Source organism: Haemaphysalis longicornis, unplaced genomic scaffold (assembly GCF_048455015.1).
Source record: "Haemaphysalis longicornis isolate Haplotype H1 unplaced genomic scaffold, Haemaphysalis longicornis Haplotype H1 scaffold_1, whole genome shotgun sequence".
NCBI lineage: Eukaryota > Metazoa > Arthropoda > Arachnida > Ixodida > Ixodidae > Haemaphysalis > Haemaphysalis longicornis.
Window position 1 is genome coordinate 5,437,369 of NW_027526203.1, and position 27,344 is coordinate 5,464,712.

General features: G+C 48.8%; 1 protein-coding gene across 1 annotated transcript; it reads left to right on the plus strand.

Annotated features, from left to right (window-relative positions):
- Positions 1-271: 271 nt before the first annotated feature.
- Positions 272-3,717, plus strand: LOC144162155 (uncharacterized). The gene is made up of 3 exons (XM_077692952.1): positions 272-522; positions 609-845; positions 3,542-3,717. Exons 1-3 carry the CDS (start codon positions 486-488, stop codon positions 3,715-3,717), a joined length of 450 nt encoding a protein of 149 aa, XP_077549078.1. The 5' UTR covers positions 272-485.
- Positions 3,718-27,344: the final 23,627 nt, after the last annotated feature.

Consider the following 27,344-nt stretch of genomic DNA (forward strand, 5'->3'; position numbering starts at 1 on the left):
CACAAGGACTAAAGGCACATTCCACTTGCGACTTGGGCACGTCACGCAACGCGTGTCACAAGGTGAGGCGGTGATCACACTTGTGGCGAGTTATGATGCCACTGCATTTAGTGGAGCAGTTACCACACCTGCATGACTTCGTCAATGCTTTTGCCATTTGTACTCAAAAGAAAAAGATGTTACACTAGGGCAACAAGAGCAGGTTAAAAGTACTCTAGAACACATTCTACTAACCTAGATTAGTTCCAAAAGCGTTGAATATCTGCTTGGTCATTCACTCGTCGTGTGCCTTCGCCAACAACCAAATGGAACCAAAACCAGTCCTATCTGACCGTTAACGATGGCTAACAAGTAGTGTGCTAAAAAACTGTACAAAGCTTAACTAACTTTACTGGCTCCGAGTGTAAAACAGTTCATGTGGCTCACTTTTTTCTTCAGACCGTCACCCTAGCATCAGGCGGTACTGCAGGCTGGAGAGGCCTGGTATGAGGCACTATTTCGACATCTGGCACATCGCCAAGGGTAATTGTCCTGAACTTTATCAGCTAAGAGCAGCTGGAAATGTCGCAAGCATGGCCTGACGGAGCTCCTGTGCATCCATATCCCAGGCGTAAAGAAGAAGCTCCGTGCTGCCAGCAAAAGGCACGCGGTGCTGGACTGCTGGATCCAGCCCATAGGCAACCATCTATACTGGGTGGCTGCAATGGGCCAAGGTGACAGCGAGCTGATCCTCAGCATGTGGAAAAGCATCCTGAACCGTGTGTGTGATGTGCACACTGGCCACGGCGGGCCCTTTGCTGAATGCCTGCACGAGCCCCTTGAGGACAGACAGTGGATCAAACCATGTAAGTTATCCAGCAAAAATTTGCCCCTTACGAGTTATGCTCGTGGCATGTGCTGCAGAAGCACAAGCGTGTGCACAAAATGGCTGTGTTGCCAAACTGTGCTTACATGCTCTTCCTCGGGCATTGGCTTGGCACTGTACCAGCTCTACTTTCTATCTTTCCTGTGTCTGCAGATGCCACAAAAAAGGAAAATACACGAAGTGCTTACATGCCACCTCTTTAGAATTGTAAGGTCACGAGCTTAAAGGGACCCAGAAAAGCTTTGTGAAGATTACAATCAAATGCATTCAGGTGGTAGAACACATAACGGAGGATTTTTGAGCCAACTGTGAGCCCCATACGTTGCACGGATAATTTTTAAACAATTTTTGAAGATAGCCCTTCTCAGCTGATGAGCGCGACGCCGCAGCGACCCGATCGCTGCTGACGCAACGGCGAGCCGCCCCCCCTGATTCGCTGTAGTGGTGCGGTAGCAAAAGAGTTAAAATGCATTTGTTCCTCTTTTTTTCTCTTTAAATTCACTGGTTAGTACTTGTGTGTTTCATCCAGTAAGCAAGGCTGCTATGCGTCACTAGCCTTGCAAAATATTCAGCAAGTGGGAAAACAGTGCAGGAGATGGAAGAAAAGTGGCGCTCTTCAAAGGACCCAGAAAAGCCTTTTGTAATAGTTACAAAAGGACTGTATTGTCGCGTAGCACCACATCGATCAATTTGATAGATACTTTGGGAGCGCCTTTTCATTGCGTTTCAGGCGTTGCTCGAACAAGTAAAGCTGTTCGGAGTTAGATCAGAAAATGGGCTTTCAAAATCAGTTTTTTTTTTCATTTTTGAACGGAAACATGAGTTTTGACACGCTTTTGAAACACCTGGGTGTGGAAAAGGGGCGTGGTCATCGCACTTCACTGCTACCAACGAAGAATGCATGCACTCGTAATTACTCTGCACCAGCGTTTGTTTTTTGCTATGAGAGAGTGAATGGTAAACCAGCAAACAATTTTCAATCGTCAGGTTCGCGCTCTGACTGTAATAATCCCAGAAATCGGCTGAAAATGTCAAGCAGTGCCTGGTTAGAAAGCTACTTTATGATTTTGGGCAGTTTTATTGCCTTTGCGCACGTTGTTCTGCGTTCTGTGGTAGTTCTACTTACCCAAGGACCAGTCGCGAACAGTTTACAAGTTTCAGTTTCGTTTCTGCATCGCAAAATTTATATTTAGCGCTACTACGCAGTTACCCAACTTCAAGGCTACCTGCCATGACACCTGCAGCGTCCGCGACTGATCCTCGAAAAAAGCACGCAGCTCCTGATTTCCCCCACCCTAACCCGATTTCTGCGATAAGAACTTTGGATGCAAGTCAAAAGATCACACTTAGTCGCCAGATATCTGTTACGCCCAGGACAGCGCTTCAAACAGGCCTTACACTGCCAGCTGTTCGCCTTCCGGTTTCGTTTCCATGCGAGGGTATATCCGGGTGTCTCATAGAGTTAATACTACTGACTACTAATGTTGCTGCGTAGTTGAACTGTCTATTCAGACAGAGCCTCCGATAAGTTTTTCTACTGTTTCATTTGAAAACTGTTAGGGGGCGCTGCAATAGAGGAGGCTCGTTGTGCTGATCTTTTTATCGCGCAACTGCTACTCGGCCAAAGATCACAGGGCACGATTCTAGGCCATCGTACCTCATTTTTTGCGAGCAAGGCTACAATTGCGAGGAAGAAGATGATAATAAAGCTTAGCTTTATGTTTTGAGAGATAACTGACCGTGAGCGTCCACAAGCATCAACCACGGCGTTCCGTTTTCAACTTCATCCATGTTTTTTTGCCGCATCGCGTGCTTGTCCCAAATATTGTTCTCGCTGTAAATGCAAAGTCAGTCATTAACAAGATGTTTTTACATTATGTGGGGGCAAATTGGTGCCTCTGATATTGTCAAACCGCCAGATTTATTCCAGGAAACCACCCGAAATTGCACATTTTGAATTGGAGGTTGGGCTTCACCGCAACACACGAGCACCGTGCGTGCTGATATTTTTTTTATATATCTGAAAAACTGTTCTGCGCAATGTTTTTGATATGTTTCCCGACAAAAGTATATTCTAATTTTTTTCTACTATCGGTGGTTTGATTTACACAACTCCTTTTTTATCATTTTTTTCGACAACTTGACAGAAATTTTGATTGATATTTTTTTTTTCACAACTATGATATATAAAAACATTTTAAAAACTGGTGTTATTGGGAAGGCAGTTACATATTGTGCATTTTGCGTTCCTGTAATTAGTGCCTAACCAATGTTTTTAGGAGGAAAAAATGTTTTCTTGGACTCCTAAAAATTGGTCAATTTTCCGGCAGCAGCAAAAGAGTTAAACTGATTTGTGTTTGTTTGCATTGCATGGCTCTTTCTTCAGTGTACCTTCCTTTTATGGAATGTCTCAACAGCTCCGAAGTTATCTGCGGTTGCCTTGAAGAGGCACACCTCTCTGGATTGCAGCTCAGTGGCTATATTAGTGGGTCCACACTGTTCAAACTTGCAAGCAGTGACTAGGGGGTAGGCATCCGTACACCTGCAGCTGTCATGGAATGTATAAGGAGGGAGTTTGCAGCACACTGGCAATGTCACTACATGCTAAATGATGGCCAGTGCACGCAATGCTACTGTACCGGATTCCTAAGCCCTGTTTTGCTGTCTCCTCTCTAGCGTCCCGAGCTTTTGCTGCCCTCAAAGGCATCGTGGAGAGCCCTTCCCTGCTGCATGACTTGACACAGATAGCGCCTGCAGCCCAGACCTTCTCTCTGGAATCCTTCCACAGCATGCTGATCCACTTTGCCCCAAAATCGAATGCTTTCACTCAAGGGGTGATGAAAGCCAAGTGAGCTAACTATTGCAAAGTACACCGAGCTGAGCTGAGGGCTTTGCTAACTCTTTCTGCAGGACTCGGCTCGCTGTGCTCCACTTTAACAAGAACGCGTCACGGGAGCAGGCAGAGACACAGGATGGGATTAAGAGGTATAAAATCAAGTCATCCAAGTCGAGGAAGGGGCACTATACCGCCTGCCCAGTCAAGGAGGACAGAAGCTACACTAAGTGCCAGTAAAATGTTTTACTGAAGGAGCTTGCACTCCAAGTTGTAAAGAAATCACCACTGAGCCTCTAGACAGTCTGTTTTTTATTTGCTAGCCAACAATACCACCGAGGGACAGGCGGACAGTAGCACGTTCACTGTTATGACCACTTGTCTGTTATGACCCATGAACAAAACTAACTAGCAATTGCGACAGCTTGTGGTTGCTTGTTCAGTAATGTTATCAGACTGCAACGTACCATTGATAAAAGGTGTCTCTGTGATGGAGGTAGGCTGTAGACAATTTCTCTGAAAGCTTGTTCAAAAGCGTACAGCATTGCATGTGCACTTTACAGTACAGAATATTGCGCATGCGCTAATGAAGGCGAGACGGAGTAAGCCAGCGGGGAAAATATTGAGTCAATCCAGGCAAGTTCGTTGCGAATAAACGCAGTTCAGTTTTGCGGCTATTGTCATCCTTGCTTATTTCAGCTGCCTCACACTCAGGTTTTTTTTTCCTGGCCTTCAAAATTTCAGTGGTCGGTTTAGAATCAGGGCCAGCCTAGATTTGAGTAAATACAACAGTAAATATTACGATGCTGAATTCCTGAAAAATTGCCTGCCATGCACTGTTTGTTCACAGGATATGTGGCCGAGCTGGTGATGAACTCGGTGCAACGGTGCGAGACCCAGTCGTACAGGACCAGCCACGACAGCACCAAGTCCCTTGCGTCTGAACAAGAGGCTGGGAACTGCACTAGGCCACCATCAAAGGACGAAGCCAGGGAGCGCAAGGCGCAGCTCGTACAGAGCAGGCAATCTCGCTACCCCCACTCGTCTATGGGCTGAATGACCAAGAGTAAGCCAGCGTGAGCTCGCCTCACTTGATTGATTGATTGTAGGGTTTAACGCGCCGACGCAACGCAGGCGATGAGGCGCGCCGTAGTGGAGGGCTCCGGATTAATTTTGACCACGTGGGGATCTTTGACGTGCGCCGAAATCTCGCACACACGGGCGTATTTGCTTTTCGCCTCCATCAGAAAAGCGGCCGCCGCAGCCGGGAATCGAACCCGCGACCTCGTGCTCAGCAGCGCAACGCCTTACCCACTGAGCCACCGCGGCGGGTGAGCTCGCCTCACTGGTGCGTGGCTTGGGCCTCTACCTCCAGCTTCAAGAAGACGGGCCTATCAAATGCCCCGGATGCCCCTGAAGACTACTTGCTGTGGGATGACGACAAGGAGTCTGAAGCCAATGAGGCAACGACCAGCAATGTTGGCACTGACTCGGACTAGGACTCTTCCCGCTGTCTTCTCACCTTCCCCAGACCATGAGCTAAGGAAGTCGACTGCATTTTTTCCCTTCCAAAAGGCCGTTTTCAAGGCCAACGACGTGATGCATTTGCGAGGAACGCACAGTGCACAGTCTCCCACCCCGGTATCCTCTCAAACTCTCAGCGCAAAAACTGCGAATAAAATAAACCTATCCTCTGACTTTGAGGAGAAGCTAGTCGCATTCCAGCAGTAGGAACGGAAGTACCAGTGCGCACTGCTGTTGGTACTGGGCGTACTATGTTCGTTTTAGCTGCACAGCAGTCCGCTGCTTTGGAGTTGTCTTACACCACACTGGCCGATTGGAGTAAGCGGCGTTGTCTTATGTGACCGTTTGTCGAGCATACCCCATGTTTCAAGAAACGATTACTGTAACAAAAACAGGCCAGGTGCAAATACGGTCAAAAACAAGGCAATGGTGGACACCGGTCCACAGCTCAGTATGGTAGCGCCGTTTGGGAGGACTGACGGTAAGCAAGTCTGCAGAGCCTAATGACGCACGGGAAGTTCATTTGAATATCCGCCCTTGTGACTTCATGGCAGACGATAGGTTCTCGCCTTGTGAGAGAAGATATGAGATGCCCGCCAACGCCAGATGAAATGAAGGCACCCTCCAGTACGCTGCACTTGATATTTGGAATGACACTTGTTGCTTCCAAAAAAAAGGCTTTGCTAGGAGCCGGCTGGATAGGGTCTGGAAATCGGGAGTAGGCAGGCACACCGGCTGCTCGAGCCATCTAAAACTGTTTCGCGTTCTCTCGGTGAAAAAAGTTGCTGTAGTCAGCAATGGCTTGGAGACGTAAAGGCTACCGTAGCCAGAATTTGCACTATAGACCGCACCAGTGTTGCTTGTGCTTCGCCCCTACTTTGTGACGCAATGGTGAAAAAATGAAAGAGAAGAAGGTGACAAACGCCAGCTCAGCTGAGAGAGCTACCAAACATGATCTTCCAGTTCAAACTATTTCATCCATCCTTTAGGGTACCTTGAGGGACAGGCTGCGAAGGCATTGCGACTGGCTGACACTCCAAGGCCACCAACTCACACCTACCGAGCGCATCAAGTGCGCTTCACTCAGCCAAGTGACCACGGCATTGGAAAAAATTTTGGCCAAGCTAACCGTACGGGCCCCAGCAAGTGCAGTATCACCAACACACTGGATGGAAGTGAGGACAGTGCGCAGTGGGAAGAGGATAACGACAAACACGACGAGTTAGTATTGAATGTGCTACGACAAGTGCCGCAAGCGTAATAAAGTGCATGTTCTAGTCCCAGTCCACTGCCTTTTTCATTCTGCTACATTTGAGGGCAAGCCGACAGAAAAAGGTTTCCTGACCTTCAAAAAGTACCAGTCTTCAAAATAGCGTGCACAGACGAGCGTCAGCAAATCGAATGCTGGGCTTGTGCAGCATATGAAAAAAAAGAAGGAAACGCGCGCTTCCCCTCGAACAATGATAAGACAGTCAAGCGTGGCCAGATTCTGGCAACAAAACACGCAAGTAAACGACACAAGGCATGGTTCTATGCATTACCCCCCCTCAAAGCGTGCATCGACATGATGCTGAAACGAAATGGTAATCTAAAAAAAACGATAAGTCCATCCGAAGGTGCCCTGTTAAAAGATGGTGGCTCTTGATTGATTGTAGGGTTTAACACACCGACGCAACGCAGGCGATGAGGCGCGCCGTATTGGAGGGCTCCGGGTTATTTTTGACCACCTGGGGATCTTTAACGTGCGCCGAAATCTCATGCACACGGGCATTTTTGCTTTTCGCCTCCATCAGAAAAGCCACCGCCACGGCCGGGAAACGAACTTGGGATACGAAAAAGAAAACTTGAAAAGGTTAGTTCGTGCAAAGTAAGGAGTAAGCGCGTGGGGTTGGCGGTACCGGGTAACTCTTGTTGTTAACGGCGATACAAACAGTGAAGGGTCGAGTGCTAATTTGTTACCTACGAGTAGGGAAAGAAAGTCAAGTCTGAATTGCTGTCTTCGAATTTTGAGTAAAGGTAGGTCGTTAATTTTCATTAGTTCGGAGGGTGAATCAGTTCGGGAAAGTTTATGTATAAACCACACAGCTTTTCTTTGAATTCGTTCAAGGTTATCAATGTTAACTTCTGTATACGGATCCCAAACAGTGCGTGCGTATTCGAGCTTGGGTCTTATTTATGCCACGTAAGCTAAAAGTTTAACGCTAGGCGGGGCACTTTTAAGTTTGTGTTTTAGATAACAAAGCTTTCGGAAGGCAGAAGAGCAAACGTTGTTGATGTGAAGGTTCCAGGACAAGTTATTTGTTAGTGTCACGCCTAAATACTTATAGTTAATCACCTCTTCCAGCGGCAATTAACCTAGTTTGTACACATGCTTGAGTGTTTTTTTTACGAGTGACAGGAAGATACACACACTTGCTAGCATTAAGAATCATGCCCCATTCATCACACCATTTCAGAATGCTTCCTAGGCTATTGTTCAGGTCGTCTTGATCAGTTGCCGAATTAACATTTTTATACAGGATACAATCATCCGCGAAGAGTCTAATCTGAACACCAGGGTTAACTACATCTACAATGTCATTGAAATACAATAGAAAAATCATGGGACCTAATACACTTCCCTGTGGTACTCCAGAAGTGACTGGAAGACAGCCCGAGTGCTGCCCGCCCACATCAACACATTGTTTGCGATTGGTCAAGTAAGCTGAAATCAAGGAGACAAAAATTTCAGGACCACCAGTTTTCCTAAGTTTTAAAATTAGTTTATTGTGAGGTACCTTGTCAAAGGGTTTTCAAAAATATAAAAAAATGACATCAACTTGGCCTTTTTTATCTACAGCGGAAGCAAGCGAGTGGATAATCGTAATTAGGTGCGTAAAGGTAGAGTAGCCCTTTCTGAACCCGTGCTGAAATTTTGTTAAGACCGAGTGTTCTTCTAAATATTTATTTATGCAGTGGCATATAATATGTTCTATCACTTTGCAGCATGACGAAGTTAAGGAAATTGGGCGGTAATTTTCTATCGATAGACGGTCTCCCTTTTTAAATATAGGCACCACGCGGGCATCCTCCAGTCTTCCGGTAATTGGGCTGTACCGAAGGAAGCACGAAAAACAGCAACTAAAAATTTCGCGAGAATTTCAGCATAACGACAAGGAAACACAGTTTGGGATATCATCTGGACCACTGAAGTTTTTGTTTTCAAATTGAGCAGCGAAGAAAAGACACCAGTGTAGGAAATGAAATCTACATTATATGAATTGTATAATGCAATCGTTATTCACACATGTAGCGGCAGAATAAAAAACAGCCAGGAAGTGTTTGTTGAAGTGCTGAGCAATGCCGGCATCGCCGCAGTTGGCCGCTTCAGAGCAATCTTCTTAGGGCGGAGGTTGATACGGATCTCCTGAAGAAGCTAAATGTTGGTATGCTGCCGGGGCTGCCAGCGGTGTCTCGTTCATTGTCGGCGACGGCGCGTCGTTGTTCGCTGCAACTAGAGGTGCATCTGTGCTGCCTGTTGTAGCTGCGACAGCTTCAGCAGGCGGTGCGCTGCTGGAGTGCAGGAGCCGGAACTTTCGGCCTGATGGGCATCCCGCTGTCTCCTAGCGGACTGTTTGTGGCACCTGCGATGGCCTTGACGGGTGCAATCTTGGTATCAGTCGCTTCAGCACAGAACAAGAAAATACAAAACAAGCACGCAAAAAGAGGGTATTCTCGTGCACAGGGCGAAAATAAACGGGCCTGTTCTATATGTCAAGATAAGCTTTTCGGTTTATTTTATTTCCTTAGTAGCGTCGTCTGTTTTTGGGTCCTCAATACTACGTAGTGCCTCAAATGAGTCTGTATATATGACGGAAGGCCCGGTGTTGTCCCTCAGAGCTGTCCAGATAGCCAAAAGTTCTGCTTGTGCAGGTGTTGCGTGGTCCAGTGTGCAGACGTAACGTCTGGCTTCTCTTGTCGAGGGTTTGTACCAGGCCAAGGCCAGGCGAAATCCATTAAGAGCGGCGTCAGTAAATACTGCATTGGCGCTGTGCTGATTGTGCCTATGGGAGAGGTTCTCTCTGGCTGAAGTGGCGTCATTTGCGGGGGGCGTGCAAGTCTTGGAGGGGTGCAGGGTAGGGAAACTCAAGGTGGTTGTTCAACGCATCCGCCAGATACTCCAGCACAAGCAGAGGAACGACATTGACGCCAGGGTCAGCTGGACGCCGGGGGACACGTCGGGGATCGCGGGGGTGGTAACGAGGTGGCACATGGTCTTGCCACCTCACAATCTGGAGTTATACTTGTACATCTCCAGCCTCTCCTGCTCGGATCTCCCGACCTCCGCGATCACCCCAACGCGGACTCGCTGCCAGGCGGCCACTTCGAAATGGCGCGAGTACGACGCTACCTCCGGTTTCTTCACCGCGAGAGATTAAAAAGCATTACCCCTGCACAAAATCTTTAAGAATTTACCCCTCAGCCGATCGAAAGAAATATTTATTAACAAAGTACTTGCCAACACGGCCACTACACCTCATATGATCCATAAATGGCAGACACTTGCTGACCGGAAGAAGGGCATTGGCACCGCTGCCCCCTGCACATGTACCTTCTGCCACACTGTGTGTGAAGCAAACATGGACCATCTTATTCTGCACTGCTCCGCTTTTGATCTTCATAGACTAAACCATAGTGTTTTTCAAAATTCAAATATGGAAGCATTACATAGGGACATTCTCGAACATCCTCAACACCTGGTGACCTTAGCCGAGTTTGGCGTTGCCAGTGGCCTGGCGAGCGTGCTTTAGTGGGTGTCTACCTCCCTCCCTATTCCCCCTCTTCCCCCTCCAGCGACCTTCGGTCCTCCCCTTCCTAATAAAAGAATTTATCATCATCATTTCCTTAGTACTGTGAGCGTTGTTTCCTACCCTACAAGTGGTGACCAACGAGTGGACTATGGACAGATACTAGCGCTTCATCTCCATCTGTACAAGAGGGATTAAAAGAAATGCCAAGGTAAATGTAACTGGTAGCGAAGCTTCCATAGAAGCCCATACGTTCAGAAAATGGCGGCTCTTACGCTACTCATGGGGCTTAGCGCCATCTGTGTGAGAAGGGAACACTTCGGGCGGAACAAAAATAAACAGGATGACAAGATCCGGTCAGAAAGTGGCGTCATTTTGGTGGGATTAGCGCGAAAATTTGAGTTTAAAATAGCTTTAGCAGGCCTCTGATCGCTGAGGGCTCATGTCATTGCCATCTGACGCAAGTTGGCGAGCCCTTGGCATGTGTGCTTCAAGTCAACGCCAGCTTAACTAGTACAGACTCGGGACTAGAGAAACGTACTTAAGCATACTGTCGTATGATTCGCCTCGGTGTTTATAAAAACATCTTGCATTTTCTCTGAACCTTTATTCTGTATTCATGCCTTCCACTGCTGTATAAAAGCAATCAGTTGTTTATTTTGATTGCAGTGGGTGGCCAACCGGGAACCGGGCACGTCACCTCCTCTGCCCCCCCCCCACCGACCGGAATTTTTTTTTTCTGTCTAGGGATACACAGCGCAAAATGACACTTGACCACTCTCCCCGGCCCCCCCTTTTATATCAAAAACGTACCCACTCCTTACCCCGATACAAATTACTACCAACGCCACTGCTGGGTTTAATTGCGTCGCACATACTCAGGTTGCGTGCGTGCCTTAAGTATAAATCAAGGTTATATAATGCTTGCTCAGTTTGTGTACTTGTGTTCCAAGAGAATAAATAACGCATGGTTATGCTATAATCCAGACATATGAATTTTATTCCAGGATAAACATAAACAACTTTACCACACTGCATAAAATCAGCACGTATACAATTAGCACAATATGTTCGTGGGCATACCTGCATTATGAGTTTCCTTACGCGCCAAAAAATTGACTTTACCCATAACACATAGCATTATGAGCCATGAAAGCGTCAACAGCAGAACTATACTTCCAAACAAGAGAAAAGAACTAGGCACTGCATCTTGACTCGGAAAACCGGGCCGCAGGAATGCCGATTCACGAAAGTGCAGCGAGCTCACCGCAGCTGTCCCGGCGTCTTATCAAGTAGACATGGGCTTCTACAGTAAGTTCACTCAGAATTCACGCCTGTAATTTTCTGGTTGCCTTGTTAGGCAAGCGTCGTAACTGATAAGTAAAAAGAGGAAAAATGGATCAATGCAAAAGAAATCGACGGCAGTTCGCAAAGCACATAGCAGGAAAGATCTGGCAGCACCGCAGCACGGAGCAGCACAACACAGTACTGCGATGGGAATAATGCTTGCGCATACAAGTGCGGGAAGGAACGAGCACTACAAGCGTTGTAATGCAAAGGAGACCTAAGACACTGGCATAGACAATTAAAGCGACTCGTTTAAATTCGAGTCGTACTACTCTGAGGAGCCCTAGAGTAATTGACACCACTTGCTCCGAGCCAGCCTAAGGTGAAATCAAGAGATAACTGTGTCATAACAAAGCTTTAGACCCATTTTTTTTTTTCGAAGCATCAGCACGTCCCCTTGCACAACCCCCGTGCACATATAACAGTACTACAGTTTCGCGTTACCTGTGGAAATGAGAGGAAAATGGTGCAGTAAAACGCCAGGCGTACGGGAGTTGCTGTTGAAACCTTGTACAGCACATCGTTTCCGAGGAAACCGCTCCGCTCCAACTGTTGGCAGCATCGACCCGTAGTTCACAATGCCCGCCGGGCACGGTACTAAACGTGTTCACCGACGATACAACGCACCTCGCAACTCCACGCACAGCAAAAATTAAGCGCACACCAAAATAACAAGGAAAAACGAATGCAAATGCGCACCACCAAAACACGCGAGGGGCGTTTCCTAGCAGATGAACTTTAGGAGCGCCTTTCCGAGCACTACAAGGTCTGAATCACCTAGAAATGTCCTCGAAAATGACATGTGCCATTCTTCAGAGGGCGCTACAAAAAAGGTTTTAAATGCAGAGCATTTCAGTAACTCACGATGTCACCCGCGTTGACGTCCGTAGTCCGCACCGTCGTTGTCCCTACTATATATATAAAAAAATACTATCCGGCGCCCGGTTTCGATCCCTCGACCCTGCGTTCGGAACGCAATGTACATGGTGCTCTACTCACTGCGCCACAAAGCCGACACAGAATGGGAGCCTAAGAACGTGCCTTATATCGTTGACTAATTCAAATTACTGCTGACGAGCGCTCTCTCGTCAGCAGTTGCCACAAGTGCAACAACATTAACGTAACGCAAACTACTTAACGTCGTGCGCCCCCGGAAATGCTCTGCATTTGATCGTGCCCCTCGCGAGGGGGATGTTTCACTGCGTCTTCTCTCGGTCGCGGGACCCGTGGCGCCATCTGGCGGAGGCGCGGCACAACTCGTAGCACTCTGAAAAGATGCGGCGCCAGCCAGCTGTGTGTGTGCGTGCCGCAGTTGTACAAATGGCGAGTGCATTGGCTGTCCACAGAGCAAAGCATTCGTGCAAGTAAGCCGTTGCAGTCAGTCAGTCAGTCAGTCAGTCAATCAGTTAGTTAGTTAGTTAACAACTCCGCAAGCATTTGCGTTTCTTGCTTTGTAAACAAAGCGAAACACGCAAGAATGACGAAATTTCCTTGACTCATTCAAACTACGCCAAGAAGCTGCTGACACAACGCATTCACTACCACCAACTCCCCAAACACTAAACGTTAACGCAATACACCCACCCCTATGCGACGCATTTACTCGAGTCCCCCTCGCGGGGAGATGGGCCCAATTTGTCGTTCGCGCGCGCTCCGGTCGCTACTATCTCTTTTGATGCAGGCGAAAATCAAAAACGCCCGTGTACACGAGATTTCGGCATTTCCCCAATTCTCTTCACTCACATTATCTAGGATTGTTGCTCCAGCCAGTTTGCCAATTTTTTGTGCAGGAAACACCGGTATTCTGCTCCGCCGTAGTAGACAAAGTAGGGGACTTTTGTACCCGCAATTGCTATAATCACTGAGTTCGTCTTCCCCATTCTTCTGGCGTGCAACGCTGTGGGGTTCGTCGAGTAGATTAGGCTTCTCGCTATGTCTTCTGCCTAGTCGCAGCTCGGTACGTTATGGATGGCTCCTTTCACTGAATCCTCGGGTGACGTGGTATAAGCCACAGCAGCGTACTGTGCTTCTCCTTTTCTTTCCTCCTTTCTTAATAACCACCACATTAAGGCGCGTAAACGCAGCGACTCGACTGCAATTTGCTCTAGTAATTACTAGCGAAGAAATGTGGTCGTATTGACATCGCGGGATTAATCCCGCAATGTTTACTAATCCATCCATTGTCCCTCCAAAGGATCGAGGTCCACAAGCATACCTTTCGTGAACCTACTGCAACCCCACTAGACACTTGTGTGATGAATCTTACTTTGGATTCGGATACGAGGCCCCGGGGGACCTCCCAAAAATTAGCCCCAGCCGACGCTATCACACGTCGCCCGGGGGAGACATCAGGTACAATTTCTCAATTATCATTCACACCTCTTCATACATCATATATTATTAGAAAGCCATCTTTAAAAGCCGATGCTATGTATACTAGTAGGAAGAAATTAAGGGCGTCACCCGCAATGAGATACCAAATTGCTCATGTAGAAGTTAGAAATTAGTAAAAGTGTACCAATGAAACGCAGGAAATAGTGCAAATGTCTATTTTTATTGAAAGAAAAGCACCCTGCGCACACCTTTCTTTACTTAAAATTTGTTTTTCTTGTATACACTGTAAAAAAATAGTTTAGTTTACTTACAATAAAAATTGCAGCGACGTCGTTAATTAAGCTAAACAATTTGCGCCTGTTCTTAGCATGGACGCAAGCAAAATTCGCGTGATCACACTCTTGTTTGTACCATTTTGTGCTATCATATGATAGAATGATACGAAGGATGGGGCTCCATAGGGCTACTTGGCTGCGCCCCTACCGGCCGTAAAGAAAAGACAAACGCGTTTATCCGCTGGCAAAGTGGTCTCGATCTAGCGTCGCGCCCATTCGCTGAACGTTGAGGGTTCAATTCCCGGTGAGGTCAGTCTTTTTTTTCTTTTAGCGGTTTTTTTAAGGGGCATGGTTTGCGTATCTCATTCGCGAATCATTTTGAGAATGAACAACATTTTTATAAATTATTTGCACACTGTGCCTAAATAAGTGTGATTAAAAAAATATCGTTCGTAAAATATTAATGCTATTTTATTGTTGAACAAAACTTGGTTTTTTGTTACTAGTGTTTGTTCCCTCCTCACCTAGTCGCGCTTCAATCGCCACTCCCATAAGTCCCCATGCTGATGTCGCTGGCAATAGTTTCTGTACCGCTTTTCTCCCGAAGCTTCGCTACCATTGGAAATGCGAACAAAAGAACGCAAAGGCTCCGAAGCATTATGCACCATCTGGCTGCAAATTCAGTAAACTGCGCGCATGCGCAATTCTTCGAGAGCGTTTGAGAGTATGACCTACATTTATGGGAATGTTTGATCAAGAAGCGAAGCCGATCAGAAAGCGCTTATTTTGAGGAATATTTTCTCGCTGCGTGGCCACTGAGCAGTATTATCGTTGAAGGGCGTCATGCTAGCTGCAATCAGCCTGCTGCGGGCTTGGCTCCCGAATGTAGTAAATAACGGGATTCTCAGTGGCGACAGAACGTAACAAGATGCCCCCCACAAATGACCGCAGTCGCTTCTTTATCGAGACTTTCCCCAAACAGTATCCACACTATCAAACGCTCCGAAATAAGTACGGATAGGCGCAGTTTACTGACAGTGCAGCCAGACGGTGCGGCATGCGTCGGAGGCTGCGTGTCCCGTGGTTCGTATTTCTTTTAATCCCCCGTGTACATAATCATCAGCACTAGCCGAACCTTGGTCTCTGAGTACCTAAAAATTCGCTGGCTCTTCTCCCGCCCTTAATTGACGTAAGAATTTTCTACTAGCGTACCAGTCAGCGAAGCGATGTTCTGCGCTTGTGTGGAGCTACTTGGTCTTAGAGCTTGATACAGTCTACAAACTAACAATCTAAATGCACATTCTTACAGGCACAAATAATGTCCTGGCTTAGTTTGAACTGAGCGAACGAATTGCGATGATTCGCCGCCACCCGGCCAACGAAACGGTGGACTGACTGCCTCTTTCGGACGGTCGGCGAGCCGTGCAGTAGCGTAGTGAAGACCAGCCATCTTGTTTTGAAGTCATACGAAACGCCATAGGAAATCGGGAGGATGATGCACCGATGAGTACAGCACTTTCGTATTGATTTTTCTACTAAATAAAGTCGCCCAACGCGCAGCGAGAGTGGTCGAAACATGGCCTAAGGACTCCAGACTACAATTTGCGCAAATAATGCCGCAGTGTTTACAATTCACTTCAATGTCTTTTAGTCTCCCACAACCGCCCAATATGCTTCTGGTGCTTACGAATTTGGGTTGTGTACTTGGTTCATTGCTTTGTCTGTAGTTGGGAGCAGTCGAAACAATTCGGCATGTGAGCTTAGTGATTCCCATTTATACAGATTTAAACTAGTTAGTTTAGTAAGTTTGAGAATTGCGAGAAAGCCGAGGGAACTTTTATAATCGCTATTTATCAGAACCAGTTGCTCTTTTCGCGTTTTGTAATACCTGTTAAAACACAACCAAAATGGTATTCAACAATTTACAAAACGGAGTCCCATTCGTGGCAAGCAGTGCATTTTCCCAGCGGCCAGATGACTGTATGTGTCTCTATAGTTTGTTTTGCCGCCTTGGAAATGAATCCTTAACGTATCTTTGCCGTACGGCCATACAATTCCGTATGTGTCTCTATAGTTTGTTTCCCCGCCTTGGCAATCAATCCTTAACGTATCTTTGCCGTACGGCCATGTAATTCCGTCAGGTCGGGTCCGGGTTACCCAGGAGGTGCTGTCGAACAAGTTAATCAAGCCGTGCGAAGGAAGTGCGCAGTGGACCGAAGCTGCGCCAAAACAGGCCCAAAACAGTCTATTCTAAACCAGACGACAAAGCCGACGGAGTGATCCCGCCGACGCGACCGCCGAGGTGAGCAGCTCCGGCATGCGGGAAACGCTGGGTAAATTCGCCGCGCCATCTACAGTGTGCTGCGTGAGTGAAACCCTCCACCACCCCCGCTTCCCTGACATCTCTGTCCGCCCCCCCCCCCCCCCTTCGCCGCCTCTACCGCGTTGGGAGTTTGTTGTCCCGCATGCCACGAAAGAACCGTTGGCTGGTGCAGGTAGAAATATTTGCTTTAAAACGCACGGAACCACGGAACCTTAGCCATACGCAGCTCGGGCCTGAGGAGACCGAGGAGGATATCACCCGGTGCTTAGTCAACAGGCAAAATCCAACGATCATGGCGGCCCACCGGCTCGGCAGAACTGAGTCGGTAGTAATTCTTTTTGACGGCGAGAAAGTCCCGTACTATGTGAAGTATGGCGGCGTAGTGACAAAGTGCACGCTATACAGGCAACACCGAGAAGTGTGCAGCACGTGCGGGCAGATCGGGCATAGGAGAGATGTATGCCCGACTCCCAACGTGAAGGTGTGCTTCGCTTGCGGGCGAAAAAATCCCGACGAGGAGCACGTAAACCATTGCAAACCAAGATGCAAACTATGCGGCGGCTCCCACGTCACAGGAGCGGGAAGCTGTAAAAACAAATTTAAGATGCCACCGCAAATAAAGAAGCGGATGGCGGCAAAACTGAAAAACGGAACTATAGAAGGCAAGATGGCGCCGGGCAGGATGGCGCCGAGCAAGATGGCGCCGGCTTCCCGCCCGGCGGCCAGGCCTTCTAGAAAAGACGACTTTCTCGCACAGAAAGTTCTAGAAGCTCATACGTCGCAGGCAAAGGCGAGGAGCAAGAGCAAAAGCAGGCCGGATGGGCTGACGTGGGCAGACGTCACATCCGGCAAGGAGCACAGAAAACGCTCGAAATCGAGCCGAAGGTCCGCATCGGGGCGCCGATCGGTTTCCAAGAATAGACGGGAACCGGTAAGCAAGTCTGACGTCACAGCCAGGCCGGCGCCGGCGAAACCCGAGCCACAGAGCGTTGCCAAGGCAACGGGCAGGGAGCCAGGCAGGAATGAAGAGAGAGGCGGCAGCGAGAGCAACCGCACGGAAAAATGCAAAGCAGAAACTCGCGAAATGAAAGCGATGATAAAGAGTGCGCAGAAAAAAATCCAAAACCTGCAGACGGTGGTGACAACCCTACAACTCACCATCAAGCAACAACGCGAGCACATCGCCAAACAGGACGCCATCATCAGAAACTTCCAAAATGGCGGCGTGCGAAAGGATCGGCGGATACAAGAAACCGAAGAGAAGATGGCGACGGAAAGCACCGTCGAGGAAACGGGAGCGGAGCCGCAAGCAACGAGCAGCTCCTGCCAAAGAACAACGCAAACAGCTAGAAACAGACCTCAATCCAGAGAGGCAGCCTTTGTGGCAGCCAGAGGGATCGAACTGCAATCCGAAGACGAAGACGGCAGCGATAGCGAAGTCGAGGAGGGGGAGTACGATGACGACGCGCTGTCAACGGCAACCGGGCCCGAGGGGAAGGAGAAAACGCAGAAACCCGCGGGCTATGCGGGCCTCAGTAACAGGCTTACGAGACTCGAGAATACGTACAAGAAATGGGACAGGAACCCAGAGGCAATGGAGCAGAGAATCGTCCAAAGATGCTCGCAATTCATGCAACAGCAGATAGCTCAACAAATGGAGCAGCTCCAAAAGCAGATGATGCAGCAGTTCGCGAACATGCTGCAACAACACCAATGTAATCACAAGCACCAAGATGGACAGCAATAATACGATCAGAGTATGGCACTGGAACGCAAACGGTTTCAGATGCCGCAAAGCTGTCCTACAGCAGCACATAAGAGCGTTGGAGCCGGAGAAAAGGCCCGATGTGATCGCCATCCAAGAGACGCACTTGGAAGAGGCCCCAAGACTCATGGGATATAGAACGCATGATAGCCCACCATCAGCCCGAACATGCGAGAAAGGTGCGGCACAGTGGGTGTGCACGCTAATCAGGAAAGGGTTAGCGTTCACCAAACACCAACAGTTCCTTGGTAGCAGGGACACCGCAATCGAAATGTGCGTAACGGAACTCGCTTTCATGGGACGCAGAAGATCGCGGGGGAGCAGAAAGGGGAAAGCGGCCACGTCGCTTCTCCTAGCTAACATTTACAGCAATCCGAGACACAGCGGGCAAAAGTTCAAAGCCCTCTTCAGTAAAATCAGAACCGCCAGACAAATGGCCGGGAAAGAAATGGCTAAAATGGGGGATGCCATAGCACTAATTTGCGAGGACTTCAATGCTCAGCACGAAGAGCTGGGATATACAGTCACGACGGCGAAGGGCAGAGACCTACTCGAAGACACCGCAGAAACCGGATTCACGCTGCTAACGAACCCGGCACAACCGTCCAGAATCGGTACCTCCACGGCCAGGGACACGAACCCCGACCTGGCTTTCGCGCTCCTACCCGAGGGCGGCACCGCGAGGTGGAGAAACACCGGGATCAACCTCGGTAGCGACCACCATATTCTAGAGATAGAAATCCCGTTAGCCCACACCAACGGCGACCCGGGCAAGATCAAGAAACATAAGATCGTAGACTGGGACGAGTTTAGAAAGCTCGACCCGGGCGTAATCACCAACGTCGAAGAATGGTCAGAGAAACTCAGGGAAGCCACGGACAAAGCAACGAGAGAAGTTGAGGCCACCGAGGACATCAGCACGATGGATTCGCGACTGGCCCATCTATTGGACGCCAGAAGATCGCTGCAGCGAAGATGGCGAAGACAACGACATAACAGAAAGTTGCGCAAGAAGATCGCCGAGCTAGGCAAAGAAATCGAGCGACACAGCAGGCGGCTCTGCAACCAGCAGTGGTTTGCCCTGTGCAATCAGATCGACGGTCAACTCCACCGCAGCGGTCCATGGAAGATTCTCAAACAGCTCATGGACGAAACCAAGAGCAGGGAGTTCCAGCATACCCGCATGGCAACTATTCTCCACACTACGGCTCGCCGCACGGGGGAAGAGGAAATGTACAAGCAGCTCAACAACCGGTACCTCCCGGAGACGAGCAAAGAGCGGCATCGAGACTACGGCGGGCAACCTAACGCCCACCTAGATAAAGACATCGAAGAATGGGAAGTCTGGCTAGCGACACAGAACCTCAACGTTCGCTCGGCCGCTGGTCCGGACAAGATCTCCAACAAGGCGCTCCGCAACCTGAGCGACTCATCGATTGCGGCACTAACGAAATACTTCAACGAGTGCTGGCGGACCGGCACTCTACCGAAGGCTTGGAAGACGTCGAAGACGATCCTCCTACCCAAGCCCAACAAGCCACCGGGGATAGAGGGCCTGCGTCCCATCTCGCTCACGTCCTGCGTGGGTAAGGTGCTGGAGCAAGTCCTCAATACCCGGTGGAACGACTACATGGAACGGCACGGCGTCTATCCGGACACGATGCTCGGTTTCCGGGCTCGTCTGGGCACCCAGGACGCCATGCTGCTACTGCAACGAGAAGTCCTGGATCCCCCAGGAGGGCTACCCAGCAGGGACAACCGGGCCATCCTGGGCCTGGACCTCCAGGGGGCCTTTGACAACGTGAAGCATTCTGCAATCCTGAAGCAGATCTCCCGCCTAGGCCTGGGCGAGAGGTCGTACAACTACGTTCGAGCGTTCCTGACGGACCGTACGGCCCGGCTGGAGCTGGGAGGCAAGAAGTTGGAGGAGCGACGACTGGGCAGTGTCGGAACCCCGCAGGGCTCGGTCATCTCACCGTTTCTCTTCAACATCGTAATGATCGAGGTCGCCAAACGCCTCGAGGCACTGAGCCCGGGGGTCCGGCACTGCCTGTACGCCGACGACGTCACGATTTGGGTCACCGGCGGCAGCGACGGGGAGATCGAGGCCTACCTCCAAGAAGCGGTGGGTGCCGTAGAGACCGCGCTATCGAGCACGGGTCTGCGGGGCTCGCCGCAAAAATCACAACTCCTGATCCTGCCACCTCCGGGTCGCTTCAGGAAGGCGGCCAACCAAGCAGCAGCAGAGAACATCGTGGTCCGAACGAGAGATGGGGCGCCGATCCCGCACGTGCCCGGACTGAGAATCCTGGGGATGTACGTAGATGGAGTCCAAACGAACACCACGGCGATGAAGAACATCGTGACGAAGATCGGAATCGCCACTCGCCTGGTAAAGCCGGTGTCGACGAGGTATCAAGGCATGAACGAGAGAGGGCTCCTGCGTCTGTTGCAAGCCTTCGTAGTCAGCCAAGCAGCATACGCGGGAGCCTTCCACCGTTGGACCAAGACGGAGGAGGGAAAGATCGACGCCGCCATCAGGAAAGCATACAGAAGTGCGCTGGGCCTGTTACCAGGCACGAGAACGTCGGCTTTGCTGGCTCTGGGAGTGCACAACACACTCTCGGAGATAGGCGAAGCTCAACGAACAGCGCAACTAGCCCGCCTAAACGGCACAAGGACGGGCAAAAGCATCCTGACTCGGACCGGGCTCAGCTTATCCGGAAACGGGGAGGCTGAGAACGGTGAGCTGGAGGACCAAGTACCCATAAGGGACGAGGCGGCGAGAGGCATCATCGTGTTCCCGCTGCCAAAGAATGTCGACCCAGAACGGGATCCGGAGCGGTGCAAGGCAAGGGCGGCGGCCCTAGCAAGACAGTTCCAGAGCGACGAGAATGCTGCGTTCGTGGACGTGGCCAAACACCCAACGAGGAAAGAAGAGTTCGCGGCGGCAGTCATCCGGGCGTCAACGGGTGAGCTGATCAACGCGGGCACAGTACGAGCCAAGACCCCGGGCCAAGCAGAGGAAGCGGCGATAGGTCTGGCGATGGGAGTTCCCGGCATCAAGACGATCCTGAGTGACTCCAAAACAGCGATCAAGAACTACGCCAGAAGCACGATCTGGAGGGAGGCTGAACGGATCGTGGGGCTCGCCAGAGCCTCGCGAACCTCGGACGGCTCCCCTACCGGACCGACCATCACCGTGAAATGGTTCCCCGCCCACGTGGGGGACCTGCCAAATGCGGTCAACCGCAACGAAGAAGCAGACGCAGCCGCCCGTGAACTCACCAGCTGCCGGGATGGCAGCGTGGCTCCTCGTACGGAAGACAACGACGAACACGCGCCCGAACCCCTAACCGACTATGGCGACTTCTCAGAAGATTCAGGGAGGGCAGAAGAGTGTATACCCAGCGCCGCATAGAGATCTCTCTCGTGCGGAATCGGTGTTACTCAGACACTTACAGGTGAAGTGCGTGTTAACCCCGGCGTTGGCGCGCCACATCTGCCCGGAGATGTTCGCAAGCCCTATGTGCAGTGTTCGTGAAAAAGAACTCGCGACACTCGGACATATTGTGCGGTGTGATGGTGCAGTGCAACCGAGCAGTGACGCGTCCAGTGGAACTGCCGGTGAAGAACACGTCAGTGGTAGAGGCGCAACGAGCGAAGACGAAGATACCGACCTCGTCCCCGAGCAGACCCTACCCGGACAGATGGAGCGATGGATTCGCTCTATGGACTTCCAATCCCAAAAATGGGCGATCCAGCGGCTTGCGGAGGCGCTGGCCAGGCAGAAGAGAACGGGAACCAACGGCCCGTCAAACCGCGCCGAAGGGACCCAAGTATCTGATGCTAGGCCAGACGTAACCCTCGAGATCTAGGCCCAGTGTTCTTAGGACTCTATTAGACTAGAGCACTAGAAGGGTAGTCCGAGCCCTGCGCGGCCGGAAACTACCCGCACGCAGGATCCTGTGAATAAAGTCTTTTCTCTCTCTCTACTTACTAAAACATGCTACGGTCTTCGTTATGCTTAAATATGACCGCTGATATTACCCCTATGAGGATGTGGTAGTTCAATCAATGCAGGAAGGTATAGCAGTGAAGCCGACTTGCGGGGGCTGTGTGTGTATCGCGCATCTGAGGAATACATGGGGCCTGCAGCGGGAGCGGGAGACCTTTGTTATGGCTCCTCAAAACCGGGATGGAAGCTTTAATAGCGAGGGTAATGTCTGCATGATTATGATGAAAGAAGCGCCCATCTAGAGAGCAGGGGGATAGAACGCTCAGCCGCGCCCGTAACGTTGACGTCTTCCCTAACCAGGCACAAGCGCTGCACCGGTGGCCGAACTTGCAGGCTGTTCGACAGCTTCTTGATTGATTGATTGTAGGGTTTAACGCGCCGACGCAACGCAGGCGATGAGGCGCGCCGTAGTTGAGGGCTCCGGGTTAATTTTGACCACCTGGGGATCTTTAACGTGCGCCGAAATCTCGCACACACGGGCGTTTTTGCTTTTCGCCTCCATCAGAAAAGCGGCCACCGCGGCCGGGAATCGAACCCGCGACCTCGTGCTCATATGTTATGAACAATGTGACGAAGTAAGAGGATGATATTTTCTAGTTCTACCCCTTTAATGGTGGTATCTGGTGGCAAGGAATGAACGCTATTGAAGTTAAATGCCGGTATATGCCACACCGAAGTTGTGCTAGATTCTGTTTTAGATGCGTCAGTGTAGATGCTGAGTGTATTAGGGTGGCAAGACTGTTTCTGTTGTTGTTTTGCAGATTTCCGCCTGTTTTGTGGTTGGGGATCGGGTTTAGGATCCGTTAATGATAGGGTGGTCCATGGTTCTGATGTGTTGGCTATGTCTGGCAGCTGCGAGGTACTGTGGCCAGTGGCTTCAAGTCCTCCAGGACTGCCGTGATCGTATAGCGGTTAGTACCTTGCGTTGTGTCATGGTATTTTATTGTCTCTTTGTTTCCTTAGTGCAGGAACACACCCAGCTCAGCATCGTCATAAACTTTATAAATGAGAGCAAAGCGAAGTTCATCCAGCTGTGAGTGGTCATAGCGCTGTACTACTCTTATTTTTATGGCAAGCCTTCCCTGACCAAAACACCTTTTCCCATGGCGTTTTACACCCATGAATACTATTTCCGAGACCCACTTTGGGTTGCCCATAGAAGCACTCTTTAGAACCTGTACCTGCTATCAATGTGCAAAGACATTATGAAAATTTATGACTTAGTGACTCATGTATGTGGATTTCAGTGGACAGAGTATTACATGTGTCCAGATCGAAAAAGTGTGAGGGCCACTCCAACTAGACGCCTTTGGAGAGAAACTTCCTCTCGGAAACAGTGCAAAGAAGGGAGCAGATGCATCGGCAACTTTGGGGGCAGAGATTTTTTAGTCTTAAGAAAGCAGAAGGACCTGAAGGCAGTAATTGGGCAAAGAGTCTGGTATGGCGAGGGGAAAATGTGGTTGGCAAAGTGGTTAGAAACATTCAGGCTGTGTCTTTGCAATCACCAGATGGAAATATTGAATAGTGACCATGAATATGCTGGAAGACTCGAAGTATCTTCCTGTCCAGTGCTTTACTGCGCTGATTGAGCTGGTGTACACGTGTGTTCCTGCGTTGAGCATTTGCAGTTTTGACAGCACAACGCACAGTTGAGAGTTCAAAGGCAATTGGAGTGACAATAGCATGAGTGCAGGTGACTATTGACATCTCGATCGGGAAGGCTCGCATAAATGACTCGTCCTTCTCTCAGTGGAATGACTCTGGTGGTATGTTTTGGGGCAACACGTTACATAAAATGGACTCGGCAAGCCTAAAAAGGCATTTTTAGGGCAACAAAAAGCCAATATAGGCACGAATCTAAAAATAAGCCCTTATAGGCACAATCAACAGTTGATTAAATTTCGATTCCTGTAGTTTGTGCTTATGGTTGAATAAACTTTACAGGGACTCCAGGAAAAAAATGGGCATTTTGCCTAACGTTTCGATCTCTACTTATATTTTGTATATCAGGGCATGAGCTGTGTCACAAATGTTATGTGCCTGTGCATGACTGTTTTGTGTGCTGGATTTTGCTTTTTTTACTGATGTGCACATGGTTTTTCTATGTACAGGATTGTACTTTAGCAGTAATACTTTGTTGCACTTGTTCCTGTCATCCTCCTCTGCCTCGTGTCAAAATTTTGCCTGTATATTAGAGCACTGCACGGTCCTGATTTTAAGGCCCGAGCCCGACCCTAGCCTGCTTTGTTAAGCCCGGGACCGTAACGCCGGGCCCGGGCATTCATAAGTAAGTGAGGCTAGCCCGGGCCCCGTTTCAAGCCCAGGCCCGGCCCGGGCCCATTGTCTCAATCCCAGGCCTGGCCCCGTCATCTCAAGCCCTTGCCCAGCCCGGGCACGGTCTTTGTGTGTGTGTGTGTGTGTGTGTGTGTGTGCGTGCGTGCGTGCGTGCGTGCGTGCGTGCGTGCGTGCGTGCGTGCGTGCGTGCGTGCGTGCGTGCGCGCGCGCGCGCGCCTAGGGAGGTCCCGCGTGTGTGACCAGGCCTGGTCTTAAACGTTGAAGAAAATTTGTTTATTATATTTGGTCGAGTGTCTGCGTAGCGGGAAATCAGACAGAGCATCTAGTCTGTACAAGCACGCCCTGAATTGTAACGCAAAAAATAAGATTTTAAAAGTACACGTAGTTTAGCTCGCACCGTCTGCAGTTCACGCCACATGGGCGTAATAATAGCTCGTATTCTTACACAAGACACACCATCACCTTTGATGACCAGACTCTTGGCAACTTCATGTGGTTGTTTCGGTCACAAGTTGGTATTAATGAAATTTCTTGCTCTCCATTTGAATCCACGAGTATGTGCGTGCGTTGAAATATTTTCCCTGGAGTCGTTAAGCGGTGGCGCTTCTCTAGCACGCGAGTTTGATTTTCAGCCACGGGAGCCGCATTTAGATTGGTTCGACATCTAAAACACACGTACATAGACATAGGTACACAGCTACAGGGTGGCTTAATTAATTCCTTCCCCGCTAGGGCATTCCTTGTAACCGTATCTTTGATATGCTATACACCAAAATCTAAAATCTTGATGCAGTTCATGAAATGTCATTAAAGCTAGAGTATAGTGACTATCAGCCCTAGCAAAACACGTTTTTAAAACAATGTGTACAACTAACATCAAGAAGCGCGTAAAAGTATATTCAGAATATTCAATTTTATGCTCTTTTCTACACTTCATGTCGGAACTATTAACGGCCGGACCTATGAATTCAAGCCCGAGCCTGGCCCGTGGCGTCGAGCCTGAGCCCGGCCCGTGCAGTGCTCTACTGTATATATGCGAATGTATCTTACCAATAAATCCTAGTTGGAAATAGCACTTGTTCATGTCATCCTTCTTTGACTCTCATCCAAATTTTGCACTTTACACGTGTGAAGTCGCCCAAAAGTTCACATCGGTCAGTTACATGAGAGATCCAGAACACCACGCACTAAAAGTCTGCATGGCTTCACCTAATAATTAGGCTGTAAGCTTCAAATGATACCAACTAGCCATCCAGAGTTAACATCTATGGAGAAAAAGTGAGTAGTATAATGCACAAAAGAAATTGGAAAAGATACGAGGCTGTTTGGGCACAACTTTTTATTGCAATCGAATATTCTGAAATAAAAAGAGTCAGTGTTGGGTGCAACAGGGCCTCGGAACACATTGGCTTTAATGTTTGTTTCAGTGAAGTTTTTTCTGAGCCGACATCACATGCACAGAGTTAGGTAACAGCACTGTATCTATATCAAAACTATCATGCATAGAGGTGTGGCTTCTATACTCAATAAAGTGCAAAGGCTTTATTAGAAGAGAAACAAAAACTGCATGCAGTGCCCTTAAAGCAAGTAAATATCTTCATTCAGTGACTTTCGCTTCACCTAATGGGAATGCACTGTCCCCTTATAACTGGTGAAGGTGGTTCAAAAACAATTCAGCTGTTATCAACACACCCACTGAAAAGAAAGTGCTGGTGATCCCTTTTACGTTCCTGTGTTTGAGGTGTTTGCAGCAAATTGTGGCAAATTTTAATTTTTGTTCCCAGTGCAAATTACGAAAGGCACAAATTGCGGCTCGTTGAATGTTATGTGGTGCTTTTGAATGGACTGCGTAATAAGGGTGGGCGATTGATCGACCAACTTTCAGATTAATGCTTTAGTTGCGATTAATTTTTTAATTGGTTGAAGTCATGTGAGCAAACCGAAACAGGAGTGCCGCATTGAAATTGTGTGCATGTTGAGGACCATATTTGTGTTCAAATAACCCGCCTGACGTTACAACAGAAAACAATGCAAGTATGGTCAGAGATGACAGCGATTAAAACTGATAGGGCGGAGAAGCATTTTATTATTTTATTATTATTGTATGGATATCATTAAAATATTATTTTTGTCATTTTTCTTGTAAAACCAATGCTACCAATTAATTGATTAATTAAGATTAAAGCTAGCCAGTTAATCGGATTAAAACTTTTAACCAAAGCCCAGCCCTACTATGTATGCAACCTACACCTTGGCTTTATTCAAAAGGTCAGACAGTGCACATCATTACTACAATATTGTTGTGTGAGGAACAACACTACCACCACACAGGAATTAGAATACGCATAGATAAATTCCACAAACAGGCAGCCAGAATGCAAAGGAAGCCAAGTAAACCAGGGGAGGGCATCCACTTATTAAACAGCCATCAGCTCAGTTCTTGTGCAAGATGGATGAAGCCTGCCACTTCTGTGGTATCAAAACAGCTTGTCCGAGTTGCTGCTGGTATGAAATGAAATCATATTTGCTACCACTAAACAAATGCGGTCTTAAGTAGGAACAAAATGCCTGAACTAAAAGCCTGCAACCCTCCTAATTTTATTTCTTATAGGAGTTTTTGTAGAGACCAGCCACACCAGCGGTGCAAGAATATGAAATTCTGCTTTTGAATCTGTTTTATTGGAATAGCTTTTAATAGAAACAAATATTTTCATGTTAAGGTGCCCTCCTAAAGCACCATTCTCTTCAAAACGCGTTTTTGGTTGAGTTGGTCTACGATATTGACAAAATAAATAAAAAATATGAGCACTACACGAACAGCGCACGAAAAGAACGGACGACAAATACACCAGCTGCTTGCCTTTCTCGTCGGTTGTTCTTGTAGAGCTCATATTTTTACAGCTCCTTCCTCCTGTTTGTTCAAACCTCCTCTTCAGAGGTTTGAACATTCGTAAAGCAATTTCAATCTTTGCGAAAGG